The 20506-nt window shown below is 51.0% G+C and overlaps 1 protein-coding gene across 1 annotated transcript in view; it reads left to right on the top strand.

Moving 5' to 3' along the window:
* Daam2 (dishevelled associated activator of morphogenesis 2) overlaps window positions 1–19241 on the top strand; it is a 37914-nt gene extending 18673 nt beyond the window's left edge. Inside the window, exons 14-24 of the mRNA XM_013029623.1 lie at window positions 1984–2091; window positions 4614–4720; window positions 5487–5571; window positions 7977–8083; window positions 8230–8318; window positions 12187–12355; window positions 12524–12631; window positions 13943–14003; window positions 15401–15532; window positions 16507–16677; window positions 16796–19241. Of these exons, the coding sequence (XP_012885077.1) occupies window positions 1984–2091; window positions 4614–4720; window positions 5487–5571; window positions 7977–8083; window positions 8230–8318; window positions 12187–12355; window positions 12524–12631; window positions 13943–14003; window positions 15401–15532; window positions 16507–16677; window positions 16796–17017 (1359 nt within the window). The 3' untranslated portion in view covers window positions 17018–19241. The remainder of the gene's footprint in view (window positions 1–1983; window positions 2092–4613; window positions 4721–5486; window positions 5572–7976; window positions 8084–8229; window positions 8319–12186; window positions 12356–12523; window positions 12632–13942; window positions 14004–15400; window positions 15533–16506; window positions 16678–16795) is intronic.
* The last annotated feature ends 1265 nt before the right edge of the window (window positions 19242–20506 follow it).

Raw genomic sequence — 20506 nt, 5'->3', positions numbered from 1 at the left:
GTGGAAAAATTAAATTTGAGAATTGCCACAAAGATGGGCGTGGCAGGCTGACAGGGCAGAAGTATGGAGCATATAGGGAAGGGCCCTACCTGTCTCTGGCTTCCGACCACATGATTTCTTCACAAATCACCCAAATCATCCAAAGCCATGCTGGGTCTCTGCATAGGCTGTCTTCAGGACAAAACCAGAGAGGGGCACAGGTGACTTCATCTTCTGTCTCATGGGAAACTTTTCTCCGTGTTGAACACCAAGCTCTTCTACTCCAGCAACTTCCTTCCTTCTGGCCCTGGCCTTGCCGAGGATAAAGAGGAAGGAAAGCGTTGTCTCTGGGGGATTCCCTCTCATTCTCCACCCCACAATAAGATACTCTGGGTCCCTCTGGTTACCCCATGGGGGTGCTGCTTACCTCCCTGAATCCCTGATTTTAGTTCCCTTCTCATCCTCTCTCTACCCTACCCCCCCTTTTTTAAATTTTTGGTTGGTCGTGGGGCTTGAACTCTGGGCCTGGGCGCTGTCCCTCAGCTCTTCAGCTCAGGGCAAGCACTCCACCACCTTAGCCACAGCACTACTTCCAGTTTACTGGTGGTTTACTGGAGATTAGAGTTTCATGGACTTTCCTGCCCGGGCTGCCTTTGAACTGCGATCCTCAGATCTCAGCCTCCTGAGTAGCTAGGATTACAGATGTGAGCCACTCGCTGGTGCCCAGCCCCATCTTCTTTCCCAAGAGCTGGGGTTCCCCTCCCCATCCTCATTCTTCTAGCCCACACATGGGTTCTCTCTGTGTCTGATCTCTCCCTGTGTCTTGCTTGTCTCTCATGCACAGGCGCGTACACACACATACACACACAGAGTGGTTGTTTCTGCCATGAAAAGAATGTGTCTGTGTTGGGCTTGGCCAGTTGCCTGTATCCCTTGCTGCTCCCTAGCTTCTCGGCCCGGCATTCCACACAAGGGTCCCTGGCCTTCAGAAGGCCACAGGAATGTCCCCTCCCCTCGACTCTGGCCTAGCCTCCCCTTTCCAGAGTTTAAGAAAATAAAAGTGAGTGAAAGGTATGCTTCTCCCTCCAAGCCCGCGAGGGGGAAGGTAGGGAGGAGGCGCAAGCATCAGGAAGGTTCCTTGGCTGCCCTCGAGGCAGGGGAGAGCAGGGGAGAAGGAAGAGCCACGCTCTGGATGACGTGCAGGTCTCTGGGAGGAGGAGCATTGCTCAGCACTTTCCTTGAAGCCATCAACCAGGTGGGCAAGGTGTTGTAACGTGTTAGGGCAGTTTGGGGCTTGGCTCACAAAGCTCCTTTCTAGGCCCTTCTGGGCAAGAGTTCTACGCAGAGATGGAGTGATGCCTCCATTGAGAGACCGGTGGTATGTAAACTTTAGGGGCCTTCCCTGGGTCTGACCAACAGGAAGTTGTGGCAGAGCCTGGATCCTCTGAGCAGAGTCACTACAAGGACCAGGATGTCCCAACCTTTGGCATAAGTCTGTAGGCAAACCACTGGTCAAGTTCTGGGAGTCCCGGAAAGGAAAGGGGTGTCTCAGATCTAGGAAATTCATCCTATGCAGAGGCTTCCAGGATCCCCGATCCTTCCAGTGCTTTCAGTCTAGGACAGAAGTAGCTTCCATCCAGCCTCGCCCAATATGGAGGGCAGGCCAGTGCCGAGGGCCCGGGGAGCATTGCTTCTGCTGTTGCTTTTGCAGACGCTTACAGGCACCTCCTTTCACACTTATCCACCCATCACTCAGTGCTTCTGGGACGTGCTTGCTCATGGCCTCTTGGGAAAGGGAGAAGGAGATCATCTAAAGCTCTACCCAGGAGCAGAGTGTCCAAGGAAGGCAGAGGTTTCAGGGCGGAGAGGGACGAAAGGTCTGAGAGGCTGGCTATGGTAGCATGGGCTTCTGGGGCCCAGATGGGGTTAAAGAAGCAATGGGTGGCTGCGCGGTGAGGGAACTGGGCCCCACCTGTGTTGACTTCTCCTCGCTCTGGGTCTTAGGAGCGTGTCCCTGGCACTGTGTGGAATGAGATGGATGATACAAAGGTATTTCAGATTCTGGATCTGAAGGACTTTGAAAAGATGTTTTCAGCTTATCAGAGGCACCAGGTAAGACGCTGACTCACGCTGTTCCCAGCTCTTGGGTTCTGACTTCTGTACAGACACCTTCTCAGCTCAAACCTAGTCCCTTTTCTGTGTGTGCTGGGCCTAGCGCTTCAACGCAGAGACTGGTGCTCTCACTTTTCTTCCACTCAAGGCTGGCACTCTACCACTTGAGCCACACCTCCACTTCCTCAACCCTAGTCAACGTATTCCTTTCCCTCTTTCCGCCTTCCCTTCGGGCTTTCCTCCTCCCCTCCCTGTCTTCACGTTTCTTCCTCCCATATTTACAAAGTGATTTCACGTCTTTATTTTTTTCGTGGTACTGGGTTTGAACTCAGAGCCTCACACTTGCTAGGCAGATGCTCTACCACTTGAGCCATACCTCTAGCCCCTTTTTTTGCATTGGTTAATTTCAAGTTAGGGTTTCACTTTATGCCTGAGCTGTTCTGAGCTTCCCACTTGTACTTCCCATGTGGCTGAGTTTGGGAGGATTCGAACCTTGATCCTCAGATCTCAGCCCACTGAGTAACTAGGACTACAGGTATGAGCCACTAGCATCAGGCTGGCTATTTATTTGATTTTAAAGTGGGTGCCCAGGGCATCTGATTCCCTACCTGTAATTCTAGGGAGCATGTTAGCCTATGTCCCTGTCAGGCTGGCATGGCTCAACCATGAGACCCCCTAGTTTGCATGACTCCCAGGCCAGGGTCCTGGGCTGGCCTCTCCAGGCTCTAGAACTCTGAAGTAGGTTGGGATAGACCGGGTCTGGAGCTTACATAAACTGGACTCAGCATCTCCCAGCTTGGTGAGTTGAGACAATTGAAGTCTGAAAGGCCTTTCTTCTGTCCCCCTCAATTCTGAGACCAGTCCATGCAGCCCCTTGCTTGGGCCTGGTCTCTACAGTCCCAGCAGCAGATCCCGGAGACGCTGTAGCTCTGGTCACTTCCTCTGTCTGTTCCTTGGGCAGTGAGTGAGCTATAGGGCAGAGGAGGTCCTGAGAGCTGTGGTCTTTCCTCCAAGCCCCAGGTAGCTTTTGCCTTAGCAGCTGCAGCTCTGTCAGTTGCAGGCTAGGCCTCCTCCGCCCACCCCCCCCCCCCGCTTAGACACCAGAGAACAGACAGGCAAGAGCAACTTCGAGTTCGAGGGTGCCTGCTTTCCTAGCCTCCTTGGAAAGGACTCACATGAGACCCCAGCTCAAGTTCGTGTCTCTCTGGTGTTCCTCTCCCTTCCTCCCTGGGGGTGGGGGGGTGGGATGGGGTGTGTGTGGAGGGAAGCAATGGCCACTGCCTTCTCCCACCTTCTCAGCAGAGGAGAAAGGAGAGTGAGAAGTCAAGACCCAGGGGCAGGGCAGCCCAGGGCATGCACCCCAGGGTGCATGGGGTCTGCCCAGCCCTGGCTGACATGCAGTAGTGTGTGTGGGGGGGGGGACCTGCTTTTGTTTGGCTTCTCTGCAGGTGCATGTCTGCTAGGAGTAGCTTCTAACCATGGGGGGCAGGGAGGAGGGACTGGGAGGGGAGAGTGTTTCCGGAGACGGTGTGGACAGAGGAAAAGGCTGAAGGTCTCCCCCTCCATCCGTGCTACTGGTCCTGGGTCCCTGAACCTCTTGACTAATGTGTTGCATGTTTAATTCTCTATTGGCTGTGGCTGCTACCTGTCTAGGAGCTGATAACTAATCCTATCCATCAGGTGAGTCACTCTTGGGATTCTGAATATTCCAACCCCTAACCACTGTCCTGGGCTTTGGCTCTGAACTAGGCCCAGAAGAGGGGAGTTTGTTCTTGCTGCCTCTCACCTTAGCACCCATCCTTGTAGGGAGCATGCGGGTGGAGGGGGAAGTTCCCCGGGAGAGAAAGAGGAAGTGTGGGAGAAAAGCAACCCTGTCTCTGTCAGCAGTAGGAGGGAAAAGAAAGCCTCTAGGTCTTTCGTCTCCTCCACCACCAAGCCCAAGGCCAGGCTCTTCTGTCTGACTGACTGCCAAGGTTTGGCACTGCATGATTCCTGGGGCAGAGTTCACAAAGATAATGGTGTAAATGATAGTTACCTAGAGTTGTGCACCGTGGAACCAACCTGTGCTCAGAATTCTACCTCAGTTTCCCCACCTCCGACCTTGTGGATGCCTTTACCCTGGGCATATTGAGGTGTGCACCTGTCCCCAAGCATAGCAACCAATGACCTCTGTGGACTTTGGACCAACTTCTCATCATGATCTGAGGAGGCCCTGGGTGGTGGTGGTGGGTTTGATCCTGTGGGAGACAAGATGACTCTTGTCACCACCACACCATTGAAAGCCAGAGAGATCGTTCCCACCTTCCCCCATGGCAGCCCAGCCCTTCCCTAGGTTGCTGAGACAGAAAGAGAAGGGGGTCCTTCCTATCCCATAGTAGAGTCTCAGAGCATTGACCACAAGAGACAGCTATCTTCTTCCTCTCCTTCCTCTCCTCCCCAGTTTGGAAGGAGGGTGGCCGCTGGGGGTGGGGAGTGAGGCCCAGAGAAGACAGGAAAACACACCTCTGCCTCATTGTTCACAGAAAGAGCTGGGCTCCACGGAGGACATCTACTCGACCTCCCGAAAGGTCAAAGAGCTGTCAGTCATCGATGGCCGGAGAGCCCAGAACTGCATCATCCTTCTCTCCAAGTATGTCAGGCCCGCCCTGCTCCATGAGCCCTGGCCCAGCTGGCTTCCCGTGGGAGGGGACAGGGACCTTCCATGACAGAGAGACCAGAGACACAGAAAGTGCTAAACAAGGTGCTGAGGGGCTGGGCTGCAGCTCCCTGGTGTAGCTTGCAAAACCCAAGCCTCCTCCCGCCCCCATTCTGTCCTGCATTCTCAGGTTTCCCGTGGGCGTGCTCACGGAGGGGATGGGGAAAGGGACAGCCAGTAAGACCGATTGGAACAGCTGGGTGGGAGCTGGGTGGGTCAGAGGTCAGGAGACCCTGTCTCTAGAGAAGAAGAAGGAAAGGGGAGAAAGTAGCTGCTCAGTCAGTGGCCTGCTGAAGTTCTGACCTCCCAAGGAGATGTGGTAGAGAAGGAGGAGGACCAGTCAGAAACCCTCTGGCTATTTCTTGAGTCGGCATACAAGATAGCTCTCTTATTTCCTGATGCCCCACCAACTTGGACAAAGCCTCAAATGACACACACACACACACACACACACTCACTAGGGATCTGAGTCTTTATTAGTCACTATAATGCTCGTCATGGGGTATATGGAGTGCGTCATATTAGTTTAGTCTGAGACGTCTTCACAGAGGAGGCCATGAGGGAGGACCACCAATGATTCTCCAGTCCATGGGACGGGGTGGTGGCAGGCTGAGGCAGCCGCATCCGACAGAGGAGATGAGGAGCCTCCCTGAACTGAGGGCCCGCCAGGCTGCTCAAGGTCGCTCTCCTTTTGCTGCAGGTTGAAGCTTTCCAACGAGGAGATCCGGCAGGCCATCTTGAAGATGGACGAGCAGGAGGACCTCGCTAAAGATATGCTGGAGCAGGTGAGGACCCTTGGGGGAGGGTGGAGAGGCAGCCCTGGGGACAGTCACAGGTCCCCTGTGAAGCTGAGACACCTGGGTCAACAGAAAGCAAGAAATTAGAGAGAAGGTTTCTAGAAACTTCTCTGGACGAGCCTTTCTCCGGAAAAGGCTTCCAGAGATCTTTGAGGTGCCTAGAAAGAGATAGGAGGTATAAACCACCCTTGGTCTCCAGACCAAGTCAAAACGGACAGCAGTCATTTCTCCTCCAAATTGCTTCCCTTTCAGTGTGTTAAGGGCCACGTAGCAAACCACACACAAAGGAACATCAATCAGACTTTGCTAAAAGGGACACCACTTTCCTCCAGAAGGCATGGACTAGCGGGGAAACACAAGTCAAAACCTAGAAGATATTATATATGGAAGTTTATAGAGAAATATATTTATATATGGGAATATATAAAATAAATATATGACATATAAATATATTTATATTTTCATATTTATACACACATATATACATGTAATATCTATATGCTTCAATCAATCATCTATCATCTAACTATCATCCATTACCCATCATCTCTCTGTCATCTAACTCTATCTACCCATTACCTATCAATTCTACATAACTCTATTTTTATGACCTATCTTCTATCTACCTATTATCTATCACCTCTCTAACATCTCCTATTTACAATAAAGAACTCTACAAACCAGGGAGAAAGTGGCTAGCCACTGAGCTTCAAAAATGAGCAAAAGAGTTGAATAGCTACTTTATAGAAGAGAGTTTCCCAGTGGCTCATCAGCATATGACAGGTGTGCAGTACCACCAGAGAAACCACCATGTGAACTATGGTGTGGGGACGCTGGACTCCCACCAGAAAAGCTAGTACGGAAATGACTGACAATGCTGTGTGTGGGCAGGGATGACAATCACTGGGGATTCTCATCAGCGCAGTCATTTTGGAGAACTATTTGGCAGTACACAGTAAGGCTGAACATACACCAACTTTACCACCAATAATCCCACACTTAGATATATACCCAAGAGTATATACCCAGGATAAATATGGACTGAAAGACATGCACAAAAATAGTTCTAGAATTGTATCTGTAAAACCCCAAAGTATGAGCAGCCCAGATCTTCATCAATAGGAAAGTGAAGAAATAGGCTGTAGTATTATTTATTCAGAGTACTACTCAGCAATAAATGAGAGCAACATATCAATACAGTGTTCAGCATGGATGAATGGTAGACTTTGCTTTGAGAGAAAGAAACCAGATGCAAAAAGAGCAGCGACTCAGTTCATTTTCTGTACATGTAACAAAACATCTGGCGCTGGTTAATTTATAAATGATAAAAGTCCGCGTGACACTCACAGCTCGGGAGGCTGGAGAGTTTGGAAGTTGCTTGGTATCTGGTGATGGCGTGTGTGCAGGGACATCGCATCGCAGGCAGGATGCGACAGGTGTCCTAATTGTGTCTCTCTTCTTTCTGGTATCGGCCCACTGTCATACCACATCTGATCCTAAGTCCCTCCCATATGCCTCACCTCCAGACCTCATTAGCCTATGGGATTGGGGGTTACATTTCCATGCATGAACTTTTGGAGGAAGTATTCAAAAACAGCATCCAGCTTGAATATCCACCAGTCAGTATGACTGTATCTTTCTAAGCCCATTCCCCGTCATTTTCTTGTTTGCTTGATTTCTTTGTTGGCAGTGCCCTGCACTTGCCAGGCAGGTGCTCTACCACTTGATCCATGTTTCCAGCCCTTTTAGCTTTGAAGATGATGATGATGATGGTGATGATGATGATGATGATGGTGATGATGATGATGGTGATGGTGATGATGATGATAATTACTGGTGGTTATGGAACTTGAACTCAGGGTCTGAGTGCTATCCCTGAACTCTTCTGCTCAAGGCTAGTGCTCTACCACTTTGAGCCACAGCTCCATTTCTGGCTTTTGAATGGTTCATTGGAGATAAGAGTCTCACAGGGACTTCTCTGCCTGGGCTGGCTTTGAACTGCGATCCTCAGAGCTCAGCCATCTGAGTAGCTAGGATTACAGGCGTGAGCCACCAGTGCCAGGCTATTTTTTAAATATAGGATCTCACATATTTTACCCAGGCTTGCCTGGACAAGATCCTCCTATAATTGGTGACAAGGGGTCTTGTGAATCTTTTTGCCTAGGCTTCCCTTGAACTGTGATCTTCCCGCCCTCACCTCCCATGTAGGTGGGATTATAGATGTGAGCTACCATACCAGCTCTCTCTGTAGCCCAGACTGACCTGGGATTTAATGTGTCGCACAGATTACGATCCTCCCCCATCAGCTGCCTTCTCTCCATCTTGAGCCCCTGAGAAATACAGGTTTCTTAGGCATTGAACCCTCATACCGGTTGCTCACCAATTTCCTGTAGCTCCTCAAGTTCATTCCAGAGAAGAGCGACATTGACCTCCTCGAGGAACACAAGCACGAGATCGAGCGGATGGCAAGGGCCGATCGCTTCCTCTATGAAATGAGCAGGTCGGGGCAGAGGCCTTGGCAGGAAGGGTTAGGGTTGGGCTTGGGGTGGTAGGGTCTGTCAAGGAGACCCGGAAGGGATGGGAAGTGGGCCGGTTCAAGAGGAGGCTGCAGGAGACCTCTGGAGCTGTCTCTTACCCCGTCTACAGGATCGACCACTACCAGCAACGACTACAGGCCCTGTTCTTCAAGAAGAAGTTCCAGGAGCGGCTGGCAGAGGCCAAACCCAAAGTGGAAGGTAGGGCGGATGGCTGCCTGGGGCTTGGGGTAGAGAGGTATCTGAGCATAGGGAAACTCCTTCCCTACTCTTGATCTCACCCCAGCCCCCAACAAAGTCAAGGACAAAATCAGAAACAATGGTTATCATTAGAAGATGTTTTCATTCAGATTAGCCTATGTGCCAGACAGGTGACACACATCTACACATCATTCAGACATCCCAGGCAGGGGTGTCTGTTGGTGCCCCCAGAGTGAGATAGAAACAATGAGATAGGAATGCCGTATCCAGCTCCTAGAACCGGGCCTGGCATGCCATCCTCACCTACTGGAGAGCTATGAGTTTCCCAGAAGAACCCTGAGCACATTCCTTGAGCGTGAGCTATTTGAAAAGGAGGCAGTCACATTAGGTGATCGCTGCTCACATCCGATTTTCTGAGTCAGGGAAACCTGGTCCCTACAGGCCACCGTGGATGAGACATGGATTATTCAGTGACAGGTACACGCTGAGCGTGGGTGCTGTTACAGCCCTCCATGGCCTTCTTCATCTCATCTCCTAAAATGGGACAAGGGTCCTTTGCCCATGGAGATGCAGGTGCACGTCCTCCTCCAACCCCATCCCTTCATTCTTGTCCTGTGGGACAGTTGCGTGTGGATTGTGGATGGCAGAGGAAGGAAGGGACAGGAGGTTGTGGGAAAGACAGGTAGTGTGGACTGATGGGCAGACCTGCAGTGGGAATGGGGGAGGTGGGGAGGGGACAGAAACAAGAAGCTGGGAGGCTCTTTTGGAGTGAGAACAGGAAGACTGTCCTGAATCCAGAGGATGCCAGGCAGGGGGTGCCCGAGCAGAGCGTGAGCACCCCCTGCTGGACAGCAGGGTCACATAGCACTCCCAATGAGTGGCCCTACCTGGGGATCCCTGGGCCTTTTGGGGGGGGTGGGGAGGATTCTGGGTAGGGTGGAGTGTGCAAGGCCTAAAGGCAGACAGATGCCTTGATGGGTAACTGATAATTGGGATCATTGGTCTCAGGGAGAAGGAAACACATCAGCGGCCAGTCTCCACTGGGCAGTTTCTCCTTGTCCTGGCCATGGGTGAACCCTTTATCTTCAACGTTCTTTCTTCCTGCTCCTGGCAGCCTTAGGCATAGATAAGGGGTTCAGGCCAAGATGTGGGTGCTCAACTATTTGTGTCTCTTGGGTCAGTAGAGCAAATATGAGCCATTGGTATTTGGAGCTGAGAATCAGAGTTAGCTTAGCCACCAGAACAGTTCAATTTCCGATCAGTTCCTGCCCCCAGGAAGCTGCACCTAGGTTCTCCCCAAGAGCCAGTCAGTCGTTGCTCTGTTAAAGTCTGTCTTTAATAACAAGCTATACATGGAGCAAGTCATGTTTGGTAGAGCAAAACTGCTGGGGGAAACCCACAGTCCTCTTATCTGGGCTGTGTAAAGAATGCTCAGCCTTGGCAAAGCTGTTCTTCTTGAATGGCTGAGCGCTCAAAGAGATACCCAAGCTGTATTTTGTAGAAGTGGATCCATGTGCTTGGCTGGGGTAGGCAGCCAAGGATTGTCCAGGCATTTGGGTTCATCTCTCTCCTTCCACTTCTCCCAGTAAGTGTTTCTGAAGTAGTTAAGATTGAGCCTACACCAGCTGGGTGCTGAGCCATTCACATCCACCATTCCATGGGGGGCTTGGGGTCAAGCTGCTAAAAGCTAATTCACCAAATCCGACAAATGTGATAATTCCATGAATGTATTCATGAGCATTTCCCTGAATACATTCTTATGAATGTGTTCATCGCTGAGTAGACCAAGTGTACGGATTCTTATTATAAACATATTCACTAAATATAGTCGAGAGGAACATAGTCGCAAATGTGATAGTCTTATGAATAGATTCATGAATAGATTCCTCTTGTGAATGTATCTAAAAATGTCAGCATCAAATAGGGGAGTTTTCCCATTTCTGCTGATTTCCTATGAATTCTTGTCATTTTCTGTTTTGCCAACATTGTTAGCACTTTTTAGGAAGATTCCTTTGCAGACTTTTTTTTTTCCCAAATAGCAAATCCCCCAAGCAAATAAATTGCTGGGAACATCTATAAGTCATTTTTTTGGGGGGGGTTCCTGTCGTGGGGCCTGAACTCTGGGCCTGGGCGCTGTCCCTCAGCTCTTCAGTTCAAGGCTAGCGCTCTATCACGTGAGCCACAGCGCCACTTCTGGCTTTTTTTTTTGCTTTTATGGTGCTGAGGAATCGAACCCAGGACCTCATGCATGCAAGGCAAGCGCTCTACCACTGAGCCACCTTCCCAGCCCCTATGAGTCATTTTTTCCCCAAATAACCTTTTTTAAGATTGACATATGACATGCATGTATCCTAAGTACATGCACCAAAATCGTAAGAACCTTTACCTGATGAATCATTATAAAGTGAACCTCTCCTTGTATAATCAACCCCCAGGTGAAGAAGCAGGTTTCCAGACCCCAACTCCTTCTTTTACATCCTTCTCCTATACCTCCTGGATACTCCTTCCTTGTTCCCTCTTCATCTAATTCTGGGCACTGTCCCCGAGCCTCTTAGTGCTCAAGGCTAGTGCTCTAGCATGTAAGCCGCAGAGCCACTTCTGCTTTCTGAGTAGTTTATTGGATAAGAGTCTCACAGACTTTCCTGCTTGGGCTGGCTTTGAGCCCCGATCCTTAGATCTCAGCCTCCTGAGTAGCTAGGATTATAGACCTAAGCTACCGGTGCCCAGCTAGTAATTTTTATCTGTCTCCTTCTGTTCAATATTATGATTGTGAGTTATTCCTACAGATACATGTAGTAGTGAGAACCACATTTTATTTCATTATACAGCCCCACCATAATTTATCATAATATTTTCATTATACTTTAGAAACCCTGGGAACAATCAAATTACCCATTCAGAAGAATGGTGCTTTTAGGGCCCAGACTGTGCATGCATTTAACTTAGAAGCTACTGGTCAACCCTTACTTGTTTCTCATTCTTATGCCTTCCTTTTCACTTTTAATTCATCTAAATTGCTTTGGAAGTTCTTTGGTGATGCAGTTTGTTCTTGTTTTGCAAACGTTCAGTGCTGAGTTTTTCTTTCATCTTAAAGGAGTAAACAGCATCTGAAGGAAGTTTAAATTTGGCTTCTGCCAGAGATTGGAGGTTGGCTGTCTTCTTGACACCACATTTAATACTGAAAAGCATATTCTAGCACTAGTAGCCAAAGTCTCATGGAGGAACTCGTGTCTCATTTCTGCGCATTCACATGATCACGTGGTAGCTAAGGAAGGGCTGGAGAAGCCGCAGCACAATGAAGGTTTTCGGTACTGTCTACCTTGCTTTTACATTTCTAGCCAATGGATCGGTTAAACACTGGAAGGAAATGGCTGGAATGCCCCAAGGTTAGAAACATTTTCAAAATGATATTCAACAGAATGCCGAATAACTTATTTCATCAATTCTAAGACCCCCATCAACGGCGGGACAGAAATAAATATGGGAATAATTATAAACAGTAACAACTTACATGTTTAATCAAGGGATTTTTATTAGCTTCCCGTCCCCCCCCCCGAAGCAATAAAATTCTGAATTGCAAAATAGTCAGGCACACCCCATAACAGATAAGATGGAGAAAGTTCTCAGAGAGAGCCTGCACACCTTGAGGAAGGGCCATCTGCTGACCCGGCCTTTGGTGAGTTGGTTTGCTTCCTCAGAAGTGGGGAAGAAGAGAGTCTTGCTGAGAGTGTGTAGGGTCTCTGACTTGCAAACACTGGAGATGCTGAGCAGCCCCTTCCCGAACACCATTGCTACAACTTCTAAGGTACAAGGGGGCTGCTGGCTGGCCCATTCTGCATGGGGATGTGACCTGGCCCTCCTCCCCCAGCCATCCTGCTGGCCTCCCGGGAGCTGACCTGCAGCAGGCGGCTAAAGCAGATGCTGGAGGTGGTCCTGGCCGTTGGCAATTTCATGAACAAAGGGCAGCGTGGGGGTGCCTATGGGTTCCGGGTGGCCAGCCTCAACAAGATCGCAGACACCAAGTCCAGCATCGACAGGTAGGGACCATCTGCATCCTCCGGGGTCTCTCCTGTCCCCCGTGACTCCTTCATCCTTTCCCTCCCTGAGACTCCTTACGTCCCTTCACATGCCACCTTCGCTTCCTCCTGTCCCCTGTCCCCAGTTCCTTAGCCCCTCACCTCTGACTGGATCATTGTCATCCATAGAAACATCTCCCTGCTCCACTACCTGATCATGATCCTGGAGAAGCACTTTCCCGACATCCTCAACTTGCCCTCGGAGCTGCAGCATCTTTCAGAAGCTGCCAAAGTCAAGTGAGGCGCCCCTCCCAGACCTCCTTCTCCCCACTGCCGCTGCACCCATCTCCCTCCTTCAGGGGCCCTGAGGAATGGTGCCTCAACCCTGAGGGTATATGCGTTGGAAAGAACAAAACAAAGTATGCTCTTAAATCCTGATTCCCGAGACACTTCAAGAAAATGCCGATATAGAAAGGATGCCCATATGATTAATCCAGTCTCCATGGTGGGTGAATGGAACTTAACCCCGGCAGGGAACGCTGGGAGCTAGCGCAGAATAATCACTCTGCTGAGCTCACCCAAGGGGTGAATTACATGGTGTTCCATTGGTTATTGGTGGAGCAGCTTTGGCTAGGGCATAACTGCCTGGCCAGGGGTACAGGCAAGAGGGGGCTGGGTCAGAAAAACATCTTTCCCATTGAAGAGTGAGGGCTATGCATTATAATGGACTATGTATTATAGTGCATCTACAGCAATCAGACTGGGGGATAGTGTTCTCCAGTAGACCCGGAAATGCCGTTGATGGCTAATAGGTATCAAAGGTCACTGTGCTGAAGATAATGCTGTGTCAGGTCACAGATTAGGTAATTTATATTTAAAAGCAGCAATAGAGGTTTGATGACTCCTGAGGATTGGAAGCCCAAGGCAGGTGTGGAATTGGCACCTGGATCTGCTCTGCTTGGGTATACCAGGATGGAAGGTACTGGCAGGGCAGGACAGAGCAGGGAAACCACTAATACCATTGCAGGCACCCCACCCTGGTGACCTCACAGCTCCCAGTTATCTCCCAGGGCTCCACCGCCAAAGACCATTAACATGAATTTGAGCATTAGGTTTTCCTTACATGAACTTTGGCAGCACCTAGAAACCAAATTGCCCTGCTGAGAGCCAATACGTTTACCTGGTGATAATAAAAATCAATCTAAGCTAGCGGCCAGGTTTTTGAAGCCTTCTGATATACTACACAGCAGTTCTGACCTGAGAAGAATCTGGAGAAACAAAACACTCCCCCCCTGTTCTTCTATAGAAGCACTTATGGGCATGGAGGGAAGGGATTTACCAGGCTTCCCTCATAGGAGTGGCTTAAGCAGCCCCAGGGCCCAGATCTACCAGCCCCTCAGGCCATTGTACTTTAAACTGCCCTCTCCTCGAAGGTATTTCCAGAAAACACTAATATAGAAAGAATGCCGATATGATTAATCCAGTCTCCGCGGCGGGTAAGTGGAACTTAACCCTGATAGGGAACTCTGGGAGCTAGCGCAGAATAACTGTTCGGCTTCTTCCAGCCAAAGCTGATGATCAACTTTCCCTCTTCCATCTCCCCAACAGCCTGGCAGAGCTGGAGAAGGAGGTGAGCAACCTCAAGAAAGGCTTGCGAGCTGTGGAGGTGGTGAGTACATTGTTAAGATTCGATGGGTGAAGAAGATGCGCAGACTGCCACGGCTGGGAATGACAGGGGGGCCCCAGAGAGCAGAGGCAGGCAGGGACCTGATGCATCGATGAGAACTAAGGCTCCTGGCTGCTGTGCCGGAAGAATCCAACACAGTGGGCACAGCCCTTGGGAGGGGGTGATTGGATTGCTTAGAGCTTATGTTCTGACACTAAGCAGGGAAGACATCTATCTATCTGAGACAGCTTCCTCTCCCGGAATGCCGTCACCTGGCCGTAACACGGAGTGTGCCCTTGGTCTGTTGCATGGGTCAATCTGATTCCAGTGGCTGGGGAAGTTGAGCGGTGGCTCAGGGCGGTTGGTAGTAGGGCAGGCATCCTTCCCGAGCCAGTGCAGAATCTGAGGACGGCCCTGTGATCGGAGCCTCGGGTGTCTCAGACAGTTCCAGCTGTCATGACAAGTCTTATGAACAAGACATACTTCTCTTAGTTCTGGAGGCTGGGAAGGGCACCATCGAGATGCTAGAAGCTTCCCTGTCCAGTGGGGGCCCATCCTCCTCACTCTGTCCCCACAGGGTGTCAAGAGCAAGCAGACATCCCAGAGCCTCTTTCCTAAGGGCGCTCGTCCCATTCATGAGGGCTGTGGCCTGCTGGCCCTGTCACCCTCTAATCCTGTGTCCCCCAAACTCTTCACCTTGTGGGTGAGGAGATCAACACCAGAAGCTTGGGTGAAAATATTCAGACAGCAGCACCGTGTTTCCTGCTCCAGTGGTTTCTCCGTTCATCTCTCCCTGGCCTCTAGGCTGGCCAGTAGCTGGGACATCTTCTCTTTGTCCCTCACCCTGAGGAACCACAGACCTTTCCCATGTTCACCATGAGGGAGGGGAGGCTGCGGGGAGAATGGACTCAGATAGAGGTTAAGTATGGGCAGAGCCCCTGGTGGCCATCAAGGGTAGTGGAAGAAGGGACACTATTTCCAAATTTCCCATTCGACTGTCCTGCAAAGTACTACTGAGAAGAATGATCGGTGGTCCAGTGACATGATCAGATCAGCAGCTGGGAGCTGTAGAAAGGCATCCCCTTGTGTACCAGCCAGCTGAGATGGTGTCCCACTGCAGACTTGGCTCTCCTGGGCCTGGGGTCGACCTGAGCCTGCCATTTTGTGAGATCTCCCAACTATCTCCTAGACAATGGAAGCTGGCAGAGGTGGGGAAGGGAAGGACACAGACAGGTGGCTTGGTGGACAACTCAGAGTCTTTTGCCACCTTAGCACTGTGAGCTTGAGTGTTGCCTCTTCAGTATCTTGTAGATGATGGGGGCTAGGGGTGTGTATGGCCTCTGAATTCCCAACATTCTCAGCCCGTATCCATCTAGCAGCTTTTTCCTCTTCTTCCTCAGGAACTAGAATATCAGAGACATCAAGTACGGGAGCCCAATGACAAGTTTGTCCCCGTCATGAGTGATTTCATCACTGTGTCCAGCTTTAGCTTCTCAGAGCTGGAGGACCAGTTAAATGAGGCCAGGGATAAGGTAGGAGGGGCTTAGGCCCCACCTCTGACTTTGCTCCTCACCTGATCCCCACCCCTCTGCCCCTCAGAGCCTTGGATTTAACTACCATCACCCCTACAAGACAAGCCACGATAACCACCCACTGTGAAGATGTCTTAGGTGTTGGGCACCACCTTAAGTGTTGAGAGGATTTGTCTCACTCACTGTCTACCTTATGGATAGGAAGTTAATCTCATTCAATCCCTATGAACAGCAGGGTGTGAAATTATTTGCCCAAGAATGTCCAGATGTAAATGACAGAGCTGGGGACCAATCCTATCTCTTCAGCTCAGTTTTGGTTTTGGTGGTTATACCTCCATACAGAGTCATCTTTTTATTAGGTGCATTTTTTTTTAATTCAGGAGGGCTAGGTGGGACCAGAGTTCCAGAATTTCTATCAAGCTCCAAAATGGTTCACCAGTGGCTGGTCCAAGGACTATGCCTTGTGTCATAACATCTTTCTTAGCAACATCTTGTGGGTTGAATTCGAGAGGCCTTAGAGAATTAGAGCTCTCAGTGAAAGTCTGCACAATGCCTGGCACATAGGAATAGAGCTAGGCCTTTATGCCCATCAACTTATCTGAGTTCAACAATAATCCTATGACATTTATCTACCTGCATTTTTCAGGCAAGCAAGCTGAAGCATAACGGGATAAGTAAGTAACCCAATGACTAGACCACTTCAGGGGGACCTTTTGAGTCCTGATCAGGCAGTTTCTGACTTTAGAAAGTTTCCTAAGCTCCAAGGGGGACTGTCAATCAGCTCCAGCCCACCAACTCAGCAATCAGCCCAAGGCTTCCTTAGTTCAGCCTATGCTTTAGTAACAGGGCTTTGCTGACCCCTGATCCTTTCATCTCAGGCTTAGGGCTGGGCTCTGCTCTGGCTGGAAGCCAGTTAACGGCAGGTCCACCGTATTGGATGATTCTCCACTACCTTGTTCCTGTTCTCTGTACAGTTTGCCAAGGCATTGGTGCACTTCGGGGAACAGGAGAGCAAGATGCAGCCAGATGAATTCTTTGGCATCTTCGACACCTTCCTGCAGGCCTTCTTGGAGGCCCGGCAGGATCTGGAGGCCATGAGGAGGAAGAAAGAAGAGGAGGAGAGGCGGGCACGAATGGAGGTCATGGTGAGTGAGGCTGGGTCGGGACGAGGGGGGGGAGGCAGGTCTGAATGGGGGACAGGGTCTCTACCGTGGAAGTGTGGGATGATGACTCATCTCCCACCCCCCTTTGCACCCCCTGCAGCTGAAGGAGCAGCGGGAACGGGAGCGATGGCAGCGGCAGAGGAAGGTCCTAGCTGGGAACACGCTGGAGGAGGGAGGTGAATTTGATGACCTGGTGTCGGCCCTGCGTTCCGGGGAGGTTTTTGAGAAGGACTTAAGCAAGTTCAAGCGCAACCGCAAGCGATCCGTGAGCCAGGCGCCGGAGGTCACCCGTGAGCGAGGAAGAAACAGGCTACACTATTGACCCGAGGGCTGGGCCGGGCCGGTGGGGGAGCTGAGTGGAGGAGGTGGTGACTTGAAATAATCTGGTGCTGGGTTTGGAGCCCTGGGCTGGGTCCTGGGGGGCTGTGTGTGGCTGGACCGGGTGCTTCTCCACACTTCACCTGAAGGGATGTCTCTTACCTCCCTTGCACATTATTATTATATTTTTCCAGTCTCTGGGCACCCAGGGGTCATTCTGAGGTTGGCTTGGATGTCCCTGGCAGCTCCTGGCCTCTGGCTAGGTGATCTATGCAGAGATGGCACTATCCCTCATGCCGGGCAGCCAAGTGGGTGAAGAACTGTTCTAAGTCAAGACAACAGATGTCTGTGGGCCTTGTCCTCAGCTCTAGGGGGACGGGAAAGTGACCGACATGGACCTGAGGGACAAGAGAAGAGAAGCGAGGCCCCCATCCCTCCAGAAGAGGCTCTGTGAGCACCATATCTGGACACAGACACTCCTCTTGAAGGGAAACAGAAGAGGCATTAGGCATGCTAGCTAGATCAGTTCCTGGTGTGTGCCAGGAACGGGAGCATTGACAAGACAATGAGGGACCAAAGCCATCGGGACAGAGCCTCAAGGCCTGTTTCCTCCAGAGCAAGCCCTCCAGCCTCTCCTCCTTCCCTCAGTCCCACTTCCTTCCTGTCTACCAACACATGCTCACAAAACTCACCCTTGGGTTTCCAGCACTTCCGCTCACTGCCAGGTACGAGGGGAATCTGGACGGAAAAGGGCCTGAGAAACCTCCTCCATCACCACACCTCATGCTCTGGCCCCTGAGGATCCTGTAGCTACTCTCTATACCACCTGACTATCCTACAGCAAGGCCGTGACCACCCCCTGTCACCCTGGGTGCTCAGTCGGCCCCTCATCAGAGGACATCCCCGCGATGCTCAGGAGTGAGCCCCAGGGCTACCACTTCATGTCACTCACTCAGACACCCGCTCCCTTCTCTAATACCGGCTCCCTGGCAAAGCCACTCTGCGGTCTGTAGATTATGTGTGCTGGTTCTATGTGGTCCTGAGGGCCAGGGTGTGCCTCAGCCTTCCAAGGAGGCATTTGGACTGGTGTGGGGGGGAGGTTGGGGGGAAAGAGGACAGATTGAGGTCACTGGAGAGATGAAAATGGAGGAGAGCTCACTTCCTTGGGAGCGATCACTGCTGAAGGAGTCAAGAGAGGAAGACAGAGGCTTTCACCAGCTCTGGTGCTTCACCCTGATTTGTGGGAGTCCATTCTGGCTCTGCTGTCGACTGCTACCTTCCACGCTGGCTGTGGTGGTAGCATGCGGGCTGATGTATGTACAAGAGTGGTTTTTCTACATGGAAGGAGGCGAGGTCAATCCTAGCAAGGTCTTCCTTTCCATAGACCCTCATCTCTTCTTCTATGAGGTGAGCTGCCTGAGCCTCCTGGCCTTTCTGCCCCTCCCCTTTCTAGTTCTCATCCAATCCCCTGCCTGGCTTAGGATCAGCACCTGCAGACAAGTCTGCCGGACTGGACCTACTCATCAGCTGCCCGTCTTCTCTTTCCCTATGTGAGATTCCTGGGGCGAGACCATAGTAGCTGCGTGCATGTGTGGAAAGTGCACAAGGTGAGCCCAGCACGTGCATCGGTGGTGCAAGCGGGGCAGGCAGGCGTGTTCCGCCAGGAGGGATATGAGCAAGTATATACCTGGCTGGCACAGGTGTGAAGCGGCCACCTGAGATCCAGGTGAGAGCGAGATGGTTTCTAGGAAGAGCATCTGCCGAGAGCTGCATTTCCCCCTATCTGCACAACAAATCTTCCCACTTCCAGGAGCAGGCTCTGGGGTGATGGAGAGGGCGGGTTAGGAACTCTTAAGCTCCTCTCCCCAGGCTGGCCACGCTGAGCCTTCCCAGGGAACAGGGGAAAGTTCTGCTTCCGTCCATCAGACACATCCACATCCTGGCATTCCCACGTACGATGGAGGACCCGGTATGAACCAGGGAAGATGAGTACGAGGCTGTTCAAGACACATTGGCTCTTCAGAAAAGCAGTTTTGTTTACCTGTTTACAGAGGACAGTATATTGTTCCAGAACCCAACTTTCTTCCTGCCCACCCCTCAAACATTGTTTTCTTCCCTATTTATTATTTCCTCGATTTGGCCAGTGGCTCTGATGTTACGATGCCGCTGCCAGCAGGTCCCAGCAGCGCCGTGGACTGTGGACCGTTGCAGTCGCTCAGCAGGCAGGGTCCGTGGCCCCGTGGGGGTCACAGGTCACAGGATCAGTCCCTTAGGTTAAGTGATTGAGACTGTGGCTGAGTTCTTTGGTCTTGCTTTCTCTAGCGGGGGGGACAGGGGCCCACTTTTTGCCACCTGTGGATCCTTTTTTTCCCCTTTCCCTCTAGCTAATTTTGTGTCCAGTGTAAAATTCAGTCAAAACCTAATACAACCCTCTCGGCAGCAGCATTCTCCACCCCCCCCACACACACAAGGGATGTCTAGGTGTGTGTGTGTGTGTGTGTGTGTGTGTGTGTGTGAGTGTGTGAGTGAGTGAGAGAGAGAGATTGTCCATGTGGATGGGGAAGGGCTCTCCATCCCTTTGTGAACTGGGGTGCTGCCACTTTTCCCCGGGGACCTCTACCAAAGGTACCAAGGCTGCTGCTCTCATCAGCTGCCTCAGATGACAAAATGAGGCTCATGTAAAAAAAAATTCGTTTTTTACTTGCACCTTTTAAAAAAAGAATATATTGTAATACTAAAAAAAACCCCAACAAACTATTAAAATCCATACCACATACCACCCCTACCCAGCCTGTGTAGAAACGTGTGTTGTCTTTCCATGAAGGGACTGGGTGAGGGGTGGGGGGAGGGAGGATGGGCACTATTGCCAGCTTATGCCAGCTCTGAGACAGCCAACTGCTGTTTCCAGGAATTCTGCAAGTCAGGTGAGTAGCTTGGATTCAAAGTGTTTGTAATGCAGAAAACCACCAGAGAACTGGCTGTTAACCATCTGCCAGCACATGGGCACAGCACAGCGCAGAGGGGTCAGGGCAGGGAGTCATGGTAAGGGTAGACCCAAAGAAGACCATCCACATTAAGAGAACTAGCAAACCAGGCCAGTCAGGTTGGTGTGTGTGTGTGTTTAACCCAGCTGCTCTAATTCAGATCCTCATCTCCAATAGCCGACGATACCTGCAAGGAGCTCTAACATTTCTATACCTCCTGCCCCACACTGGTATCTTCCAAGGGGGAAGGAAGTACACAGGGTATCTGCCTCTTGGCCTTTCCAACTGCTTTCCCCTCTCCTCTTGAAGAGTGGGTCTGAGGATGGAATTGAAGGGTGAGGGTAGAGATGCAGCAGCCCAGTACGCTCCCCACAGACAAGAGTCCTCATTCTCGTATCTCCAAAGTTGGCATCGTGGCTTTGTGTGTGGTGTGGTGATGTTAATCTTCAGATCTCTTCTTTCCCTGCTTTGTGTCAGAGAAGAGGTGTGAGTACACCTGCCATGAGCAT

This window comes from Dipodomys ordii, unplaced genomic scaffold, assembly GCF_000151885.1.
Source record: "Dipodomys ordii isolate 6190 unplaced genomic scaffold, Dord_2.0 Scaffold120, whole genome shotgun sequence".
NCBI lineage: Eukaryota > Metazoa > Chordata > Mammalia > Rodentia > Heteromyidae > Dipodomys > Dipodomys ordii.
The sequence above is the reverse complement of the archived record's forward strand: the minus strand, read 5'-3'. Positions and strand labels throughout refer to the sequence as shown.